At 47.7% G+C, this 18680-nt stretch overlaps 1 protein-coding gene across 1 annotated transcript in view; it reads right to left on the bottom strand.

Moving 5' to 3' along the window:
* The window catches only part of LOC112635867 (aldehyde oxidase 2), a 72662-nt gene that overhangs the window by 36166 nt on the left and 17816 nt on the right, over positions 1-18680 (bottom strand). Inside the window, exons 11-19 of the mRNA XM_025403959.1 lie at positions 15005-15156; positions 12989-13082; positions 11389-11498; positions 9437-9621; positions 7936-8119; positions 5775-5867; positions 4542-4711; positions 3212-3326; positions 2166-2288 (exon numbers count right to left, since the gene is read on the bottom strand). Of these exons, the coding sequence (XP_025259744.1) occupies positions 2166-2288; positions 3212-3326; positions 4542-4711; positions 5775-5867; positions 7936-8119; positions 9437-9621; positions 11389-11498; positions 12989-13082; positions 15005-15156 (1226 nt within the window). The remainder of the gene's footprint in view (positions 1-2165; positions 2289-3211; positions 3327-4541; positions 4712-5774; positions 5868-7935; positions 8120-9436; positions 9622-11388; positions 11499-12988; positions 13083-15004; positions 15157-18680) is intronic.

Genomic DNA, 18680 nt, shown 5'->3' with positions numbered 1-18680 from the left:
ACATTCATTCTGTTATGATCTCGGTTTCCTAGATGAGGAAACTGGGCTTAGAGAGGTTAAAAGAACTTTCTCAAAGTCATATTGTAAATAAGTGATAAAGGAAGTGTTCAAGCCCAGGCTAAGTTTTTAGAAACATTTTATCTAATGATGAACACTTGATTTTTTCAAAGCAGCAGACAATGACCAATATAGCTGATTTTTTTCATTTTCTGTTATACTAAGATCTCAGAAGCTATCCTGGCACATGTGAAAGTATGTTTATTGCCATACTGTAAATGTGTCATAAGACAGTATAATTTTTTTTTTTTTTTTTGAGATGGAATTTTGCTCTTTCACCCAGGCTGGAGTGCAGTGGCGTGATCTTGGCTCACAGCAACTCTGCCTCCTGGGCTCAAGCGATTCTCCTGCCTCGGCCTCCCAAGTAGCTGGGATTACAGGCATGCATCACCACACCTGGCTAATTTTTGTATTTTTAGTAGAGACGGGGTTTCACCATGTTGGCCAGGCTGATCTCGAACTCCTGACCTCAAGTGATCTGCCTGCCTCGGCCTCCCAAGGTGCTGGGATTACAGGCATGAGCCACTGTGCCCAGCCAAGACAGTATAATCTTGTTATAACATAGGCTATATTGGGTGAGTGCTAACCATGTGCCAGGTACTGTTCTAAGTGCTTTACACCCATTAACTCATTTAATTTTATGACAAACTAATGAGATATGTATTATTACTACCTCCATTTTATAGATGAGGAAACCATGGCACAGAGAGGTTAAATAACTTGCTTAAGGTCACATAGCTAGTAAGTGGTATAGCCACTATTCAAATCTGGCAGTTTGGTTCTAGGAACTGTGTTTGTAACCATGACCCTATGTTGCCTCTGATCTATAAAGTCATATAAATAAATGAATAGATGGATGAAGCACTATTGGTATTACATATGACAATTTTATGACTTGTGGAGGATTCTTTTTGCTGACTCTGGACAGTCCTAATCCGAGGGAACTCTAAATCCCTACCCATTCTGAATTCTAGAATAGTTCATGGGTGTGTCCTCTGGGTGCCATTTCCCCCTTGAGGAAAGTGGGGTTAGAAGTGAAATTTTAAAAACCCTTATTAGGATCCTCATTCAACCCAAGGAAGAGGAATGAGCCAAGAAAAATGGCCTGGCTGGCAAACGGGAATTTGGAACAAAGTTGATTTGGTTTAGGAAGATCAAGAAACATTTTTTTTTAAAACACTTTAAATATTGAGCAATTTGTACTGTTTAGTTATGTTTTAAAATGTCCCAATGGTTCACAAAAGCCTCTGGACACATTTGATGTTCTGTCACAAGCACACAAACCAGTAAGCTTTTCTCAAGTCAATGACTCTGAACCTGTCCCTCACTGAGTCAGAACCTGCAAACCCCAGTCCACACCTGAACTGTCTGTCCTCACTCCATTATCTTCCCTGAAATACCATTTGAATATCATTATCTAGACTCAGAAACGAGAGTGAAGTTTCTGTGGAATTCCACCATGAATGTTCCACTGCATTTGGGCTCCACCTTCAAAACATTACTGTTCCCAGTACGCATCCTCATCTTCCTCCTCAAGTCATAGAGTCTCCGATCTGTAGTGGTTCTCTGGCAACCTGGAACAAAATCCACATTTCCCAGCTCCCCTTACAGTTAAGTGTGGCACGCGACCAGGTTCCAAACAAAGAGATGGAGGAAGGCATGTGCCACGTACATGCCTCCTTTTAAGGACTGGAAGTGTCCTTAAAGGGAGGGGGCACACCCTTCTTCATCACCTGATTCTCTCAGCTGTCTGGAATGTGGATGTAATGGCTACAGTTTCCGTGGCTATTGTGGACCAAATGTGCCTTCCAGGAAGCAATGCATGATGGAGTGACTAGATATGAGAAGGCTGGATCCTAAACACACAGAACGCCTTATAAGACCTGGGCTGCCCACTTCTAGACTTTTTGAAAGTGAGAAACTTCTGTTTTTTCCATTCCTTGGAACCAAAGATAATTTCAGCTTGTACAAGTAATGTTTTCCAAAGAAAGTTGATTTTTCCAGAGCAAACCAGTGGCAAGAAAAAAAAATTAGATCCTTCATTAAGATTTTTACAAAGGTACTTTTAATTCTACAACCTTAGGGAGAGACTGGCCAGCCCTGTTTACCTTGATGGTGAAGATTACAGGTTCCAGATCTTCATAGGTAATCTCTATCTTTTCAGTTGCTCGTTTTGCCTGTACATCTGTCTCAGCAACCACAGCACAGATGATCTGGCCCACACAGATTACCTGTAGAAAGTACACACCTGAAGCAGATACAGAATTCTGGGTGGGAATAGGCTTAGCTCAACCTTAGCAGTGACTAGTGTCTTAGATGTCCCCACTTAGCAACAGTAGCCACATTGGAGTCACATTTGACTACATCTGCTTGGCTAAAAATTAAATATATATATATTTTTTGAGACAGAGTCTCGTTCTGTTGCCCAGGCTGGAGTGCAGTGGTGCCATCTTGGCTCACGGCAGCCTCTGCCTCTCTATTCTCTTGCCTCATCCTCCTGAGTAGCTGGGATTACAGGTGTGTGCCACCACTTCCGGCTAATTTTTGTGTTTTTAGTAGAGATGGGGTTTCATCATGTTGGCCAGGCTGGTCTTGAAATCCTGGACTCAAGTGATCCATCCTCCTCAGCCTCCCAAAGTGCTGGGATTACAGGTGTGAGCCACCACACTTGGCTAAAAAATATTTTTAAAGAAAAAATAATTTAAATAATATAGACAGTTCCATTGGCCATGTAACTCAGTGAATGTGAGTCTCAGAGTAGATGTGAGGTTGGCCGTAACTTGAATCTACCATGTCTTCTGTCCAGCTTGGTTGGCACGTGTTGCCTTCATGATATTTTAGAGTTTAAAGGTAAACAAAGTTTTTGTATAATGTGGCTCCTGTTGTGGACTGACTTGTGTCCCTAAAAATTCATATGGACTCAAGAGCACGCAGTGGCAGAGCTAGGACTTGTTGCTTTTCTGCAATACATTTCCTTTTACTATGTTATTTCCAGACTAGTAGGGCTGAATAAAGGCAGGGTAGAGAGGTGCCAGAAGGCTCGGCGCTTCCACCTCCCGAAGGCAGGAAGAGCTGGGAGCTGGACAGCTGGCAGGAGGGGTTCCTTGGTGACTGTCTACACAGAATCATCTAGGAGAGCATGTCCTGGACGTACCTCCTCTACAGCCAGCAGTTTGTCACCTTCAGCGCCATTGGTGCCTGGAATATCTTCAGCTGTTATCACATCAACCACTTCCGGTAGTTCAAGGGCCTTGGACACATCAATTGATCTAAACAAAGAGATATTTAAGAAGTAGACATCACTCTGGGCAGGGTGGCAGATGCCTGTAATCCTAGCACTTTGGGTGACCGAGAAGGGAGAGATTGCTTGATGCCAGGAATTTGAGACCAGCCTGGGCAACACAGCAAGACTCTGTCTCAACAAAAAATTGTTTAAAAATTAGCCAGGTGTGGCGGTGACACATGCCAGTAGTCCCAGCTACTCAGGAGGCTGAGGTGGGAGGGTGGCTTGAGCCCAGGAGTTCAAGGCTGCAGTGAGCTATGATGGTGCCTCTGCCCTCCAATCTGGATGACAGAGCCAGACTCTCTCTAAATTAAAAAAAGAGGAAGTAGAAATCAGCAAGCTTTGAGGGCCCCAAATGTGAGGGAGGGATAGAGCATGGTTGAAAATCGGAATATATGACAACAAATCCATCTTAGTTCCTGACCAATCAGAACAGACCTGCCAAGGAGTAGGGTCCAAGAGACTCCCACTGGGCCAGGAGATAACACTTTAGCTACTGGGAGACTGGAGGTGGAGAAGGGACAGTGTGGCTATGGCAAGGGGCGTTCTTGAAGGTTGGGACAGGGGCCATTCATTCTTGGGCATGAAGTGGGTGTTTCACTACCACCTCAATACCAGCTCTCTATCAGGTTTATGCCTTTGAACCATGTCTGAGGCTGTAGCAGGGAGCTGAGGTTTTGTGAGATTAGGAGGGAAACAAAGGGCTTGTCACTGTGATTTTGTTTTTTTTTTTTGAGACAGAGTCTCACTTTGTCACCCAGGCTGGAGCACAGTAGTTTGCTTTTGGCTCACTGCAACCTCTGCCTCCCGAGCTCAAGTGATTCTTCTGTCTCAGCCTCTTAAGTAGCTGGGATTGCAGGTACGTGCCACCATGCCCAACTAATTTTTGGGTTTTTAGTAGAGACAGGGTTTTACCATGTTGGCCAGGTAACTCCTGACCTCGGGTGATCTACCTGCCTTGGCCTCTCAAAGTGTTGGGATTACAGGCGTGAGCCACTGAGCCCGGCCAGTGATTTTTATTCTCTCTCTAGGGTGCTCATTTCTAGATGTTCTCCCTTCCTCCTGGAGCTGGCAACCTTTTCTTTATTCTTTCCATTTTAGGTTCTTTAGGTTCAGGACATGGCAGGAGCATGGGCACATTCCTCTGAGGGGATCCCAGGTGTGCTTTTAAAAGACTCTTGAAAGCTCTTCGTTTACTTACATGATTTTTGCATGAGCCCTGCTACTGGTCACCAAAGCCATGAAAAGTTCTTTATCTACCATGGGAATGTCATCACAAAACATGGCTTCCCCAGTGGCATGTTTAAGAGCTGACAGGTGCATGATGGGGCGTCCAACTGGGTCTTGGAGAGGCTGGTGAGGATCCACATTCTACAGAGGAAGACAAGAGTTGCCCCAGAAGCTTTTACTTGTCAGAAGTGGCCTGGCCTATCACCAACACTCCTGAGCTAGGATTGAGAAATTGGATGGTGACCCTGGGGTGACAAACACTGGAGTGGGCCAGATGATGAGTGTGACACATCAATGATGCCACTAGAACAGTGAATTGTCATTTCAGTTATGTGGCAATAAATGGCAAAGTAGGTGAAGGGGCACCCCAGCTTCTCCTTCTGGCATCTTCTTTTCCCTGGTGGTGCTCTCGGGGATCTCGCTGTCCTGCCTCCTCACCTTTCCAGTGATCAATCTGTCCAGCGGTACTGTCTTCACGATGATGGGGCCTAAAGTGATACAGTTGCCAAGGTGGGACGCTACAATCCAAGTCAGAAGCCCAAGTGTGGACTTAACTGGGGCCTCTGGCACAGGGTTTGGGGGATGGTAACGGAGTCCCCCCAGATCCCGAATAAGGTGTCCTGGCTGCCCTTTGGAGTGGCATAAAAACATCACTAGGCTGTAGGGAGGTGTAGATGGTGTTTATTCTGGAGCTCCTCTCAGGGAAGCTCTGTGTGTGTGTGTGTGTGTGTGTGTGTGTGTGTGCGCGCGCGCGCGCGCATGTGTGTGGAGGTGGGGTGGGAGAGGGGTTGTGCTATAGCAAGAATCCATAATGTCTAAACTGTCCTGCCAGAAGGGTGAGTTCAGTTACTTGCAGGGCTCTTGTTTGTTGACTGGAGATTAAACATTTGCAATCAGAGCTAGGGGCTGAACCTTCCAGCTCGGCTGCTCTTCTGAGAAAATATCAAACAAATGCCCAAAGAATATCACTTTGAAGAGACTATAATGATTAGACTGTAGATTAGCTGGATGGTTCAGCCTTGAGTTCATCTAGCAGTGGCTTGGGCCTGACCTCAGGATTCCAGCGTCTCCCTGACGCAGACTAAGCAAAGAGCCATTGCGCTGGCAACGACTAGAACGTCAGACCTGAAACCAGAGCTCTGAAAAGCTTGCTCGCTCAGCACGGCTCTAGTTTGCAGGTTTCAGTTAAATCAAACTCACTGACCTGGTACGTTTGGACTCCCTGGGGTATTGTGACTGGGAAATCTTCGAGAGCACTTAGGAATTGGTCTGAAACTTCAGAATGATGACGGCTGTCCTGAAAGATGGTTCAAAACAACAAAGATAAGCTGGTTAGCTACGGTTAAACTGGGCTTTGGTTTACATGAAACTGACTTGGCTAATGTGTCCAGCATAGCATGCATAACCACGATCCATACTACCTGCCCCGGCTTCATGTTTTATGAATGTTTCTTGTTCCCCTCCTCCCTCCAGATAATGAGGACCCTGAATGACTGCTTGGAATCTGATCCTCAAGCCACCCTGAGGAGGGAGAGGCCTGCCAGAGAGCAGGGGCAGAGGCAGGAGGAGAAGCAAGGAAAATGGCTAGATAAGCCATCCCAGAATAAGCAGGCATCCATTGCACACAAAAGGACTCAAAGCCGGATTGCTTTTCTCAGGAACTCAACTCTCCCGGGAGAGCGGTAGCGGTGGGGACGCTGCTCTGGGTGTCACTGAAATTTGTCAGGTGTCTTGGTTCAGAAATTAGATGGCAGCAAGGATTATCCTGGTGAGTGTGGTTGATGAGGGTCTTCATCTGAGTCCGTGAAAATCAGACACCTTAGAACACTAGGCTATTGGGGTGAGCTGTGGTTGGGGAACAGGGAGTACAAGGGAGGGTGAGAGTTGTAATCATGGTCAGGGGAGGGGTGGAGAGAGAGAGAAGGAGAGAGAGAAAGAAAGAGAGAGAGATAATATGTTTTGCTTTGCCTAGCCTATTCCAAAAGTTTACAATCAGAAAAATCTGGAAAGCTATTTAAACATTAGCATACGCATCAGGTTTTGGTCTGTTTTTTTTTTTTTTTTTTTTTGTACAGGCTCTTGCTCTGTTGCCCAGGCTAGAGTGCAGTGGTACAAACACGGCTCACTGTAGGCTTGACCTCCCAGGCTCAAGAGTTCCTTCCAACTTAGCCTCCAAGTAGCTGAGTCTACAGTTATGTGCCACCATGGCCAGCTAATTTTTCCATTTCTTGTAAAGATGGGGTTTCCCCAGGTTGCCCAGACCGGTCTCTAACTACTGTGCCCAAGCCTGCCTTGGCCTCGCAAAGTGCTGGGATTACAGGTGTGAGCCACCATGCCTGGGCAGTTTTGGTTGTTTTGAAAAATAAAATTTTATTTTATGTTTTAGGTTGATAATAAAATTATAGAAGAGGCAAAATGAATCTCTAGTGCCAGCAAAGTGATTAGTGGTTGCCTGGGTCAGGGGCAAGATGGTGACACAAGGGGACATAGGATACTTTTTGGGATATTGGAAAATTTGAAGTGGTAGCTACAGAGATATAAACATTTGTCAACATGCGCTGAATTTAAATAGGTGCATTTTATGATGTGTAAATTACACGTCAATGAAGTTGATTTTAAAAGAAAAAAGCTGCACACTGGCAGCAGGGACATCACAGTGTTTCAGTGTTCAGGGCACGCAGTCAACATTTGCGGACTGCAGAGAGTCTGGCATCATGAGCCTCATGTAGCCCCTCAGGGCTGGATCCCAGGAGGAGGGCCGGCTGGGAGCTGACAAGGCCTGACTCAGCGCAGGTGACAGGTAACGGCACAGGCTGTGCACAAGACAGTTTGCCAAAGTGATGGGAAAGCTGTGAGCTTATGGGTGCAAGGAACACATAAGAGCCAGATGCTATGGGTCAAACTGTGTCTGTTCTAAATATCTGTATTGAATTCCCAGCACTCCAGTCCCAGTTCTTCAGAATGTGGCCTTATCCAAATAAGGCAAGGCCTTTACTGCAAAGGTAATCAAGTTAAAATGAGGTACTTAAGATGGGCCCTAATCCCATATGACTGATGTCCTTGTGGAAGGGGAAATTTGGACACAGAGGTACCCACAGGAGAACTTCATGTGAAGACAGAGATCAGGGTAATGCTTCTAGAAGCCAAGGAGTGCCCAACATTGCCAGCAAACCAGGAGGAGCTAGAGGAGAGGCAGGGGCAGAGTGCCCTGCACAGCCCTCAGAGGGAGCCAGGCCTGCTGACGCCTTGGTTGAGGACTTCCAGCCTCCAGAACTGTGAGGGAACATGTTTCTATTGCTCAGGCCAGGCAGGCTGTGCTACTTTGTTTCAGCAGCCCCAGCCAGCGAATACACCAGAGCACCCACAGGCACACAGAACAGCTTCACCAGCTTCTTCAGTTCCTGCAGAACCTCTAGGTAGAATTTGAAGAGGAAGTTGACGACTAGGGTCCTCTTGAATTCCACCCGGCCACCTGGGGCTGAGCCTGGGAGCGAGACTTCATCCAGAAGCAGCCTGCAAGCCTCATCCAGCATCAACTCATTCCAGCGCCTAGGAGGGTCGGAGGCAGGAAGGAATTGGTTAGAGGGCAGTTTCTAGCATGGCGTGATGTGGGATAGTGACATTTTAGAGACCCCAGAGTTACCTCTGGAAACTCAGAAATCACCTAATCAAGCTGCTTAGGGAAACCAAGGCCTGGGGAGGCTGCATCGAGTGGCCCAAGGGTCATGGCAGGGTGAGAATGGGACCTCTTCCATTGCAACTTGAACATGAGCACGTTCCAGAGCCAGACATGCTAGAACCAAGTATTAAATAAGCAGAGCAGGCTGGGCATGAAGGCTCATGCCTGGAATCCCAGCACTTTGGGAGGCCAAGGTGGCTGGATTGTTTGAGCCCAGTAGTTTGGGACCAGACTGGGCAACATGGTGAAACCCCATCTCTACTAAAAACACAAAAATTAGCTGGGTGTGGTGGTGCACACCTGTAATTCCAGCTACTCGGGAGGCTGAGCATGAAAATCACTTGAATCCAGGAGGCGGAGGTTGCAGTGAAGCTGAGATTGCACGAGTGCACTCTAGCCTGGGTGCCAGAGTGAGACTTCATCTTAAAAACAACAACAAAACAGACCACTAGTGCCAATTCCATTGTGAACTGAACAGGACTCAGACTTGGAGACTGACTTCGCTGAGGAAGAAAGTGCATGTAATGGTGGGAGCCTTAGGTGCTGCTTGGACGCTGCCCAGTGTGGGTTTGCTAGACTTTTTTTTTTTTTTTTTTTTTTTTTGAAACACAGTCTTGCTCTGTCACCTAGGTTGGAGTGTAGTGGCATGATTGCTACTCACTGCAGCCTCAACCTCCAGGGCTCAAGTGATCCTCTTGTCTCAGCCTTCTGAGGAGTTGGGACTATAGGTGCATGCCACCATGCCCAGCTAATTAAAAAAAAAAAACATATATATAGTAGAGATGGGGTCTCGTTTTGTTGCCCTGGCTAGTTTTGAACTCCTAAGCTCAAGCAATCCTCCTGCCTTGCCCTCCCACATTGCTGGGATTATAGGCATGATCTATGGCACCAGGACGGCTAGGCTGTTGATCTGTATAAGAGAATGGGCGCAGATGGGAAAAAATCACCCGCTGGCTGAATTCAGGCCAGGTCATTTTTGTTGTATACCTCATCCAAAGAGTGGCATCCAATTAATCAAAGTCAAATAAGGTTTAATTCATTCAGTAAAATGACAGAAAGAACAAGCAGTGATTTTCATGTAAGAGTTTCCATCTTCCCAGGGCTTTACTGATGCTTGCCAGAGACAGATCTCCACTTGTTTTATTTAACAGCAAGCTTCCCCCTCAGGGTGCGGGCTCTTGGCTTACCTCCCGAGGAGCTGCTGGCAGGATCTGTGTGCACTGATGGTGGCAGCCCCCACCCCTCCATAGGCGATGCTCAGGTCCTCAATGCTGTCTGTGCCTTCTTTGAGAAGGACTCGCATGCCGGCATTCACGTGGGGCAAGGCGTTCTGCTGGCACTGAGCCTGTCGGAAGGCGGACACAAATTCCCACTGTGGAGACAAAAACCATTTGGGGTTATCTGATATGTCAAAACTAAGAACGTGGTTTATGCGTCTTGTTGCCACTAATTAATCACTTAGACACAATCTAACAAGACACCAAAGACAGTTGGCACAATTCGAGGACACCTTGGCTGCCTTCTCGTTCAAAGTGAGAATAGCGTCCTCCCCAAGTCCCATTCTCAAGGCCTTGGACACCCTCAAGGAACAGGGATCACCGCACACTCTCCCTCAGAGGCCAGGATACCTTTGCACGGGATGCTGAGGGAACTTACTCCTGGACACCCATCCATGTGCTGGCATTGCGAGGGGCCATTCCCTCCAGTTTTCAGAGGCCTTTTCCCCATGAGGTTGGAGGAGCCCTCCGAATGCAGGGGCTTTTAAAGGTGATTTGCTAAAAGTACAAAGGAGACCCACCACATTGCTTGGCTTGTAGAAATGTTCACTTTTCCACTTGGAAAGCACAAAAGGGAGCCGAGCAAAGCTTTCCAACAGTGGCTAGGGAATCTTGTGTCAGGAGGAAGAGTCAAGAGGTGATGGCTGCCCCAGCTGACCCCTTGGCGCCATGACCTTTGGTGAGCCGAGGTGGGGTCCACGAAGATGGCCTGTGCCCCTTTGTGCATTTCCGTCTGTGCTGCCACCAAGGGTGCACATGTTTGAGTGGGCTTATTTTTCCGTCTGCTGCCTTTTCATGAATTTAAATGGGAACACGTTTTGAAGTTTCCATTCCAAAGGAAAAACTAATGCAGATCACACATGGCTGAAAGCATAACTTATGACTCCCTCCATAACCAGGCTGCCCCCCGGCTTTTGGAGCTACTAATTAATCACACAGACACAATCTAACAAGACACCTGGCACAGTCAGAGCTGTGCTGGTTGGAATGTAGGCATGGTTGTTGGAGGCAGGGGTGCCCCAAAGGAGCCCCCCACTATTGATCTCTGCCTGGTCCCTCCCTGCTGTTGGGCTGGCGAGCTGGTCTATTGCCCTGGCTGGAGCCGGGCTGTGCTCCAGGTGGAGATGGCCCTGGCTGAGCTGGGAAAGCAGAGACCTTCAGCCAGTGGTAACGACCAATGCTCCTGTAGAAGAACACTACTGCTACTGTAGCAGAAGGCCCCAGATGGGGAGTGGGCCATCCTCATCATCCTGATGCCCCAGAGTCTTGGCTGCTCCTCTCCAGGACTTCAGGGGCTGAGCTAGGGTGTGTGTGGGTGTGTGTTGCATTGCCTCTCTCTGGGAAGACTATCCTCTTGGTTTCAGGTACAGCTTTGGCAGAGGCATAGGGAGCAGGCAGTGAGGACAGAAGGTCAACTCCATAGCTGGCTGGGTGGCCACATCAGCCGCAGGGATTCTGAGTTAGCAAACATCTAGAGGCCCTCCTGCGCCCATGAACTATTGGCTAGAGTGGGGTGTGGGACAGCGAGCCCTAGCCCCCATCTCGCTGTGGGTCAGTTAGAGATGCTCCATTCCACAGCCCGAGAGCTTGAATTGGTGGCCATGAGGGGCGTGGTGGTGTGACCACAGGCCCTCAGCAGGCTCCGCCCTGCAGCTAGAGCAACAGCCCCACATCCACACCCGGAGCTGCCTGCTCTTGGCTGTCGGAGGGCCTTGGTGCTGGCCCAATCCGCAGTTGGACAGGAAACAGGTTTGCAGGGCAGAGTTATTTTCTTTCCATCTGTTTTTAGATTTCTAAAGATGACTGGACTCAGTTATGAAAAAGGAAAAACCACCCTCAAAAGCAACCAGCGGAATTCTGACCTTTTGAGAGTGCGGGATATGCACAGATTCCAAAATTTCCTCCGGCTTAAGGTCTGCACTTGCCAACCCAGCAAGAAAATGTTCATTTAGAGGAATCTGCCGCGTACCTTCTGTGGAAGAGAATGATGTTTCTGCACAGTCACAACAAGGAGAGCAAGATTATTCTATTCTTTTAAATGTCAGCAGTGGAGAAGGAAAGGCCAGCTTCCTCTACAGAGAGCAAGGCTGAGGTCTGAGTCCACGGCAAAGTCACAGGGTCCCATCATGGGGTCCCAGGTGGTGGCACCGTCGTGACATTACTATTCTCTCATCAGCATATGTGCTATGTGAACTGGGGTCTCTTCTGCCTGGAAGGCTCACTGGGCCTGTGGTTAACTACACAGAACCCGTTCAGAGCTTGTGGTCACTTACGAACCCTTGTTAAGGCAACAACTTGAAGCCAACACACAGTTTGTTTTCACTTTTAACTATTCAATTCAGTTCAAGCCACTGACTTTGCCTTTTGTTCTTCCTGCTGTTGTCAGCTCTTGAGACAGACACGTACACCTTTAAAAACGAAGTGAAAAGTTCTGAAACCTCCTTCTAGCCCAGTTACCCCCTCTTGGTGACCACAGCTGTGCCCTCTGGCCCACAGGAGTGCAGTGAAGAGGTCAAACCATGGCCTGGGGACTGTGACATGCGTTTGATCCCTGGCACAGTGAGCACTGTGCTGGGTGGAATGGAGGTATGCTCGTTAGGAGGCAGGGTGCCCCGAAGGAGGCTCCCACGGTTGATCTCTGCCTGGCCCCTCCCTGCTGCTGGGCCAGCGAGCTGATCTACCGCCTTCGCTGGAGCTGGGGCTGTGCTCCGGGTGGAGATGACTCTAGCTGAGCTGGGAAAGCAGACCTTCAGCCAATGGTAACGACCAACACCCCAGCACAGCCTGGCATGTAGTTGCATCCAGTCAACTGGGTATTAGTATCTGGCGGGGGAGAGTGGGGGCAGCTGGGGGCAGTGTGAGTGTGCTGGGCGCTTGGGGAGATGAAAGGGAGGTTTAGTGGGCAGCCACCCCAAGGGAACATTCCTCTCAGCTAGCAATTAAAATCCATCACTGCCTACCCCTTCCCAGGGGCCCACCATGACCTGTGTGGATGTCCACTGTGTGTCCTCACCAGCCTTGTAGCTTCTTACACAGCAACTGCGGGGCGGGGAGACAACTTTGAGGGCACTGTGTGGGGGCCTCGGACTGTGTGTGGGTGGAGGGAGCCCATGATGAGGACAGGGTAGCAGGGAGCCGTCCCTTGGCCCATAGGGAGGGTGCACACTGCAACCTCGCTCTCAGCTTAGCCTCTGCACGTCACCTCTGGTGTTTACTGATCAAGCAAGACACATGGGTGAACATGTGAGCTACCTGAGTGTGGTCCCAGGTTGTGTGTGCGTGGTGTCAGAAGGAAACACCAGCTGCCTTTTGGATCAGTGCACCTTCCCTCATGAGCTGGGCACCCCATGGTGAATTGAGAACCAGAGACTTGGGCTCTGACTTAAAGCAATTCCGTAAAAGAATAAATAAAAAAGACAAAAGATCTCCGGGTGCTGTTCAGAGCGTTCGGAGGCAGCTTACCTGCTGAAATCAGATTGAGGGTAGCGTTGCTCACAGCAAGAACTGGATTCAGGTCCGAACAGCAATGCCGGCTTATCACATGACCCCCTAAGGACTAAGGAGAGAGTTACAGCTCAGCCATTCTATCTCTCAGCTTCTCTACCCGGAAGGCACCTGCCAATGGTCTTCTTAGTGGCCATGAAAGGTTCAAGAGGAATCTGAGTCAGTTCAGTCTTTCTCTCTTTTGCAGAGGGCGTGGGTTCAGCTTGTCATGGAGGGCCCCTCCCACTGGCTTCTTTGGATGGGAAGAGGACTCAAGGGTGCCTAGCACTTACCTAACACCGGTGTGTTCCATGCGCTGTCTAACCCCTGACACACAGCCCAGTGAGGTGGGTGTCATTATCTCTATTTTACAGATGAAGACACTGAAGCACAGATAAATTATGAAACTTGACCAATGTGCCCAGCTAGGAAGGAGCAGGCCTGGATTCAGATTCAAGCAGGGAGGCTCAGTGGCCTATTCTGAGCCACCCCACTCAGCCCTGGCCACAGTGAAGATGGCCACGGTGTTGGCCACAGAGGTGCCATCTTGCCTTGGTGCACAGCCTCATCTCTCGTGGGCTTCTGAAATGGCCAGACTTCACATGGGCTGTGTCAGTGTTCTGAGGCATCCACACAGTTGGACAGAGAATTGCCCTTTCACTCTTTTTTGGGAGCCCTCACTCAGATCTAATGGAGCCTGTAGCATTTCAGAACTTGGGAGGGAAATGACTGGCCATTGAACTCAAGATTCTCCTCCCAGCCTAGAGAAGGAATCTATGGTGACCTCCCGGTTGCAGTGGTCTGGGCTGGAACACAGGTGAGGACAGGAAATCCCCATTCCTTTATGAGCAGCTCCATTTTACATTTTTTTTTGTTTCTCTTGAGCTGAAATCTGGCTCCCTGGACCCTCATCTGTCGGTTATTATTCTACTCTCTGCTCATATTAATAACACATCGGACCTCAGGAGTCTAGACATAGTCCAAGGCAGCTCTCATGCTCCCTTTGCCTGTTCTCCCACCCCTAGTCCTCTTTTTAGGGTGGTTTCCAACCCCTTGTTCTCCTGCCACCTTCTCACCAGTGTACGTCGTCAGAGTTCCTGACTTGGGAGGGAACATTTTAGAATCACTTGAGAGCTGTTTTAAAGGAATCATGCCCTCCCTGATTTTCCATATCCCAAAGATTTCTGCTGTACAATTGAGGGTATGCAGGGGAAGGAGCATATGTGTTTTGAAAACCTAACTGTGTCTCTTTTCCTTTCTTTTGAGGTCAAAATCAACCAGATCTTCAATATGCCTCCCAGATCTGACCATCTTTCTCCAGCTGTGGTTTGAACAGTCCAGAGTAGAGAAGGCTACCCTCCTTGTTTTAGATACTCTACTTTTGTTAATGCAGGCTAAGACGAAACTAAGTTCATGGACAAGCTTATCATGAAACTAGCAAAACCATAACATCCTTTTCTCACCTGTGATTAGTGGATGCTTAGCCACTCTTTTGAGCTTGACTTATAGTTCTTCTTCTTCTTCTTTTTTTTTTAGATAAAGTCTTGCTCTATTGCCCAGACTGGAGTGCAGTGCCATGATCTCCGCTCACTGCAACCTCTACCTCCTGGGTTCAAGCAATCCTCCCACCTCAGCATCTTGAGTAGCTGGAATTACATTCGTGCACCACCATGCCCAGCTATTTTTTGTATTTTTAGTAGACACAGGTTTCACCATGTTGGCCAGGCTGGTCTCAAACTCCCGACCTCAAGAGATCCACCCGCCTTGGTCTCCCAAAGTGCTGGGATTAGAAGCGTGAGCCACTGCTCCCAGCCTATAGTTTTTTCTTAAATATATTTATTAAATATGTTAATTAATTTTAAACATTTACTGCGCCTGTTGCTTCAATCTGCTGAGACCTTTTTGCATACTGATTCTGCCAATGCATATCCCAACATTTCAGTGAGGTTCAGAAATAGGTGCGGTGTGCCCAGTGATTGAAACCAGGGAACATACTGCCATATTCCGGATCTGCTGGCCTGCTAGACTCCTCAGGTGCTTCAGGAGGGCTCGGTACGTCTGTGTTTTCTCTTCTGGGAGCTCAGCTATCCTCTCAGCCAAGATGTCCTGCATCTGGGCCAGGCTGCAGCCAGCGCCTATTGTCAGTCCTGGAAAGCAACTTGTTTTTACTGGTGACATAAGAGGAGCAGCCGAATTATAATCATGGCACCAGGACCTCAGTGTTTGGCCAGTGCAGTGAGTGTCCACATTGGCTCACAGAGAATCGCTGGGAACTCAAAAACAGCACAGATGCCCCACTCCCAGATTAATTCAATTAGAATCTCTGCTTTTGTTTTTTTTTGTTTGAGACAGAGTCTCACTCTATTGCCCAGGCTGGAGTGCAGTGGTGCAATCTTGGCTCACTGCAACCTTCACCTCCCAGGTTCAAGTGATTCTCATACCTCAGCCTCCCAAGTAGCTGGGATTACAGGCACCTGCCACGGCCCCGGCTAATTTTGTATTTTTTTTTTTTTTTTTTTTTTGAGACAGAGTTTTGCTCTTGTTGCCCAGGCTGGAGTGCAATGGCGTGATCTTGGCTGACCGCAACCTCCACCTCCCAGGTTCAAGCAATTTTCCTGCCTCAGCCTCCTGAGTAGCTGGGATTACAGGCATGTACCACCATGTCCGGCTAATTTTGTATTTTTAGTAGAGACAGGGTTTCTCCATATTGGTCAGGCTGGTCTCGAACTCCCGACCTCAGGTGAGCCTCCCACCTTGGCCTCCCAAAGTGCTGGGATTACAGGTGTGAGCCACCTCGCCTGGTCTGTTTTTGTATTTTTAACAGAGACGGTGTTTCACCATGTTGGCCAGGCTGGTGTCGAACTCCTGACCTCAAGTGATCTTCCTGCCTTGGCCTACCAAAGTGCTGAGATTACAGGCGTGAGCCACTGCACCCAGCCTGGATCCCTGCAGCTTTTTAAAAGGCTTCAAGGTGTTTTTACACAGCTAGAGTGAGATCCCCTGGGCTGGTCCACACTCTTCTTTTGATAGACACAAGGAAATAGAGGCTAGAGAGAAGGAATGACAGCAAAAACTCGCAGGTGGCAAACCTTACTAGAATTTTCCATTATCTCCTCCTGACTGATTGTGGTGCAGCTATGTAAAGTTGCTTTGTGATTAAGGGAGATAAATTGGATGGCATTAAAATAAGGCAAAGGTCATTCAATTCCTCAGGTCATTGTCTAAAATCTATAATGCTTTGATTTCAGGTTTTGCACCCGATACTCAAAATCTTCAACAACCAGTTTTGTGAGGGGCACTGGTCAATTGGCCCATGTAAGGAGCTGCCCCAGCCATTTATGTTGAGCATTACTGGGCATGAGGAAGCTGGGGGCTCCCTCATCTCTATTACTTCCCTGGAAGGGTCCAGGGAAGTAATGGGAGAGCATCTAGCAGGATTGAAGTAATGTTATTTGCTAACTGGCAAGGAAATAATTCAAAATTTCAAAAACCTTTGGAGCCATAAGTTGTGAGGATTGGCAGGATATTAGCATGAGCTTCAGGGTTTTTCTTCAGTAAGGATGAAAGGGTTCAAATCAGTCTTCAAAAGAGAAGTAGTCACCCAAACCCCCAGGAGATGAGTTAGGCAGCCTTTAAAAATTAATCCTTCACACCCTGGGGTTTGCAGAATGAAACGCTAATGTAGAGTGATTTGACATTACTAGCTGGGCTGGTTCTAATTGCAGTTAGTCTGTTTTTATCAGGTTGGGCTGTGATTTATCTCTTGTTGACTAATCTTTGAGAATATTTCACCCTCCTACATAGCTGTATTTTATCAATATTAAGAATGTATTTGGCATGACACCTCCCCCACCTTGCCAGCATACTCATGCAACACCCCGCTGCCTCAGTAATCTCAGCTAATTTAGTTGATGAGGGAACCATGAGCTGCTCCTTGTTATCCTTATGCTAAACAAATCTAAACTATCCCTGCCCGCTGGAATGTCTCAGCCTGGAGTTCTCACCCTGTTCCTGTTTTAGCGTCTCCTAAAATGCACTCTGTAACAGGGGATTGAATTTCATCCCATACCCATCAGTGATGGTCTGTTGCTTCCTTATCACAGGTTTCACTGGAGCCTGTTCTTTAACTTCTGGAACATCCTGGCCTGCCTTCTCTTTGCAGGAGTGCTAGGAAAACCAAGCTTTTTTTTTCTTGGTCATATAATTCCTTCTCCCTCAGGAGAAGACCCAGAGCCTCATTAGTAGGGGAGAAACCAGAAACAAAAAGACATAATTATTATTAAGGTCAGAAGCATCACATCGACCAGCATCACCACCTCTTATTTGACATAGATGGAAAAGGGCAGCTCAACCTCAGTGGGGACTGAAGTGTCCCTGTCTGCTCTGTTGCCTGAATTCTCATAAGAGTTCAAACACAGTTTGAAGCCAAATAATTCCACTTCCATTGCACACATCACCACCTCACCTCGTGCTAGGCACAACACACCTTCTGCCAGGCTATACTGAGAACATTCTACTTACTGTGGTTCTATTCGTATTTTATTCTATCTCTGGTCACAAAATCTATCTTTCTTCCAATGCAAGTGAAAGAGTTTTAACTTTGATTCTCAGAAAGGGCATTTCAGTGGAACTCCGTGCTTTTCAGAGTTCATGGGTCTATGGGATGAACATGCAATGACTTTCTGGATACTAACGATTTTCAGAAATCAAATGTATACTGAGCCAAACGTGTAGGTGATATGGTTGAGAATGCAAACTTTAAACAAATGTTTAAGTTAAAATTACAGCTGTGCAACAATGTATTTCCTGGGTGTGCTGGTGGGGAACACATCTGGCTCCAGTGCACCCCACCCCGGCCAGTGTCCTTCACTCATCTGGGACTTAGGAAAAGTTCGAGAATCATAGAAACTTTCCTGCAAGCCACTAGAGGGTACTCATGTTTTAATTTTAAGAGCCCTAAAGGACGGTGCATTGTTTGTTTTAGCTCTGCTTTGGCTGCAGAGACCAAACTGAGCAGTCAACTCACATAGCTAATTGGACAGGCTGTGTGGTGGACCTGAGGGGTGTAATGGCAGTAACAAAAAGAGTGTTGGCCAGGCATGGTGGCTCACGCCTGTAATCCCAGCACTTTGGGAGGTTGAGGTAGGAGGATCTCCTGAGATCAGGAGTCCGAGACCGGCCTGGCCAACATGGTGAAACCCCATGTCTACTAAAAACACAAAAATTAGCTGGCCGTGGTGGCAGGCGCCTGTAATCCCAGCTGCTCAGAAGGCTGAGATAGGAGAGTGGCGTGAACCCGGGAGGTGGAGGTTGCAGTGAGTCGAGATAGCGCCACTGCACCCCAGCCTGGGCAACAGAGAGAGACTCTGTCTCAAAAACAAAAAACAAGAAACAAAACAAAACAAAAGAGTGCTGAATTGGGAGTGTCCATCATCCAACTGATGGACAGCATCTGCCCTCTCTTGCTATTGTCCCATCAAAGTCTCAGTGCAAATTTATTGCCTGGGGCATCATGGCATTTTATAGGCAGGTAACTGCAAGGTCCTAAATGATATTATTTGGATACTCCTATTCCCCGGAAAGATTTTGACAGTAAAGTTTCATGGTGGGGATGCATTTAAATTCATTCCAGTTATTCTTCATTTTTTAAATATGCAGGAGAAGACAAACA

The sequence above is a fragment of the Theropithecus gelada genome, chromosome 12 (genome assembly GCF_003255815.1).
Source record: "Theropithecus gelada isolate Dixy chromosome 12, Tgel_1.0, whole genome shotgun sequence".
Lineage (NCBI taxonomy): Eukaryota > Metazoa > Chordata > Mammalia > Primates > Cercopithecidae > Theropithecus > Theropithecus gelada.
This window is presented reverse-complemented; position numbering and strand designations above follow the sequence as displayed.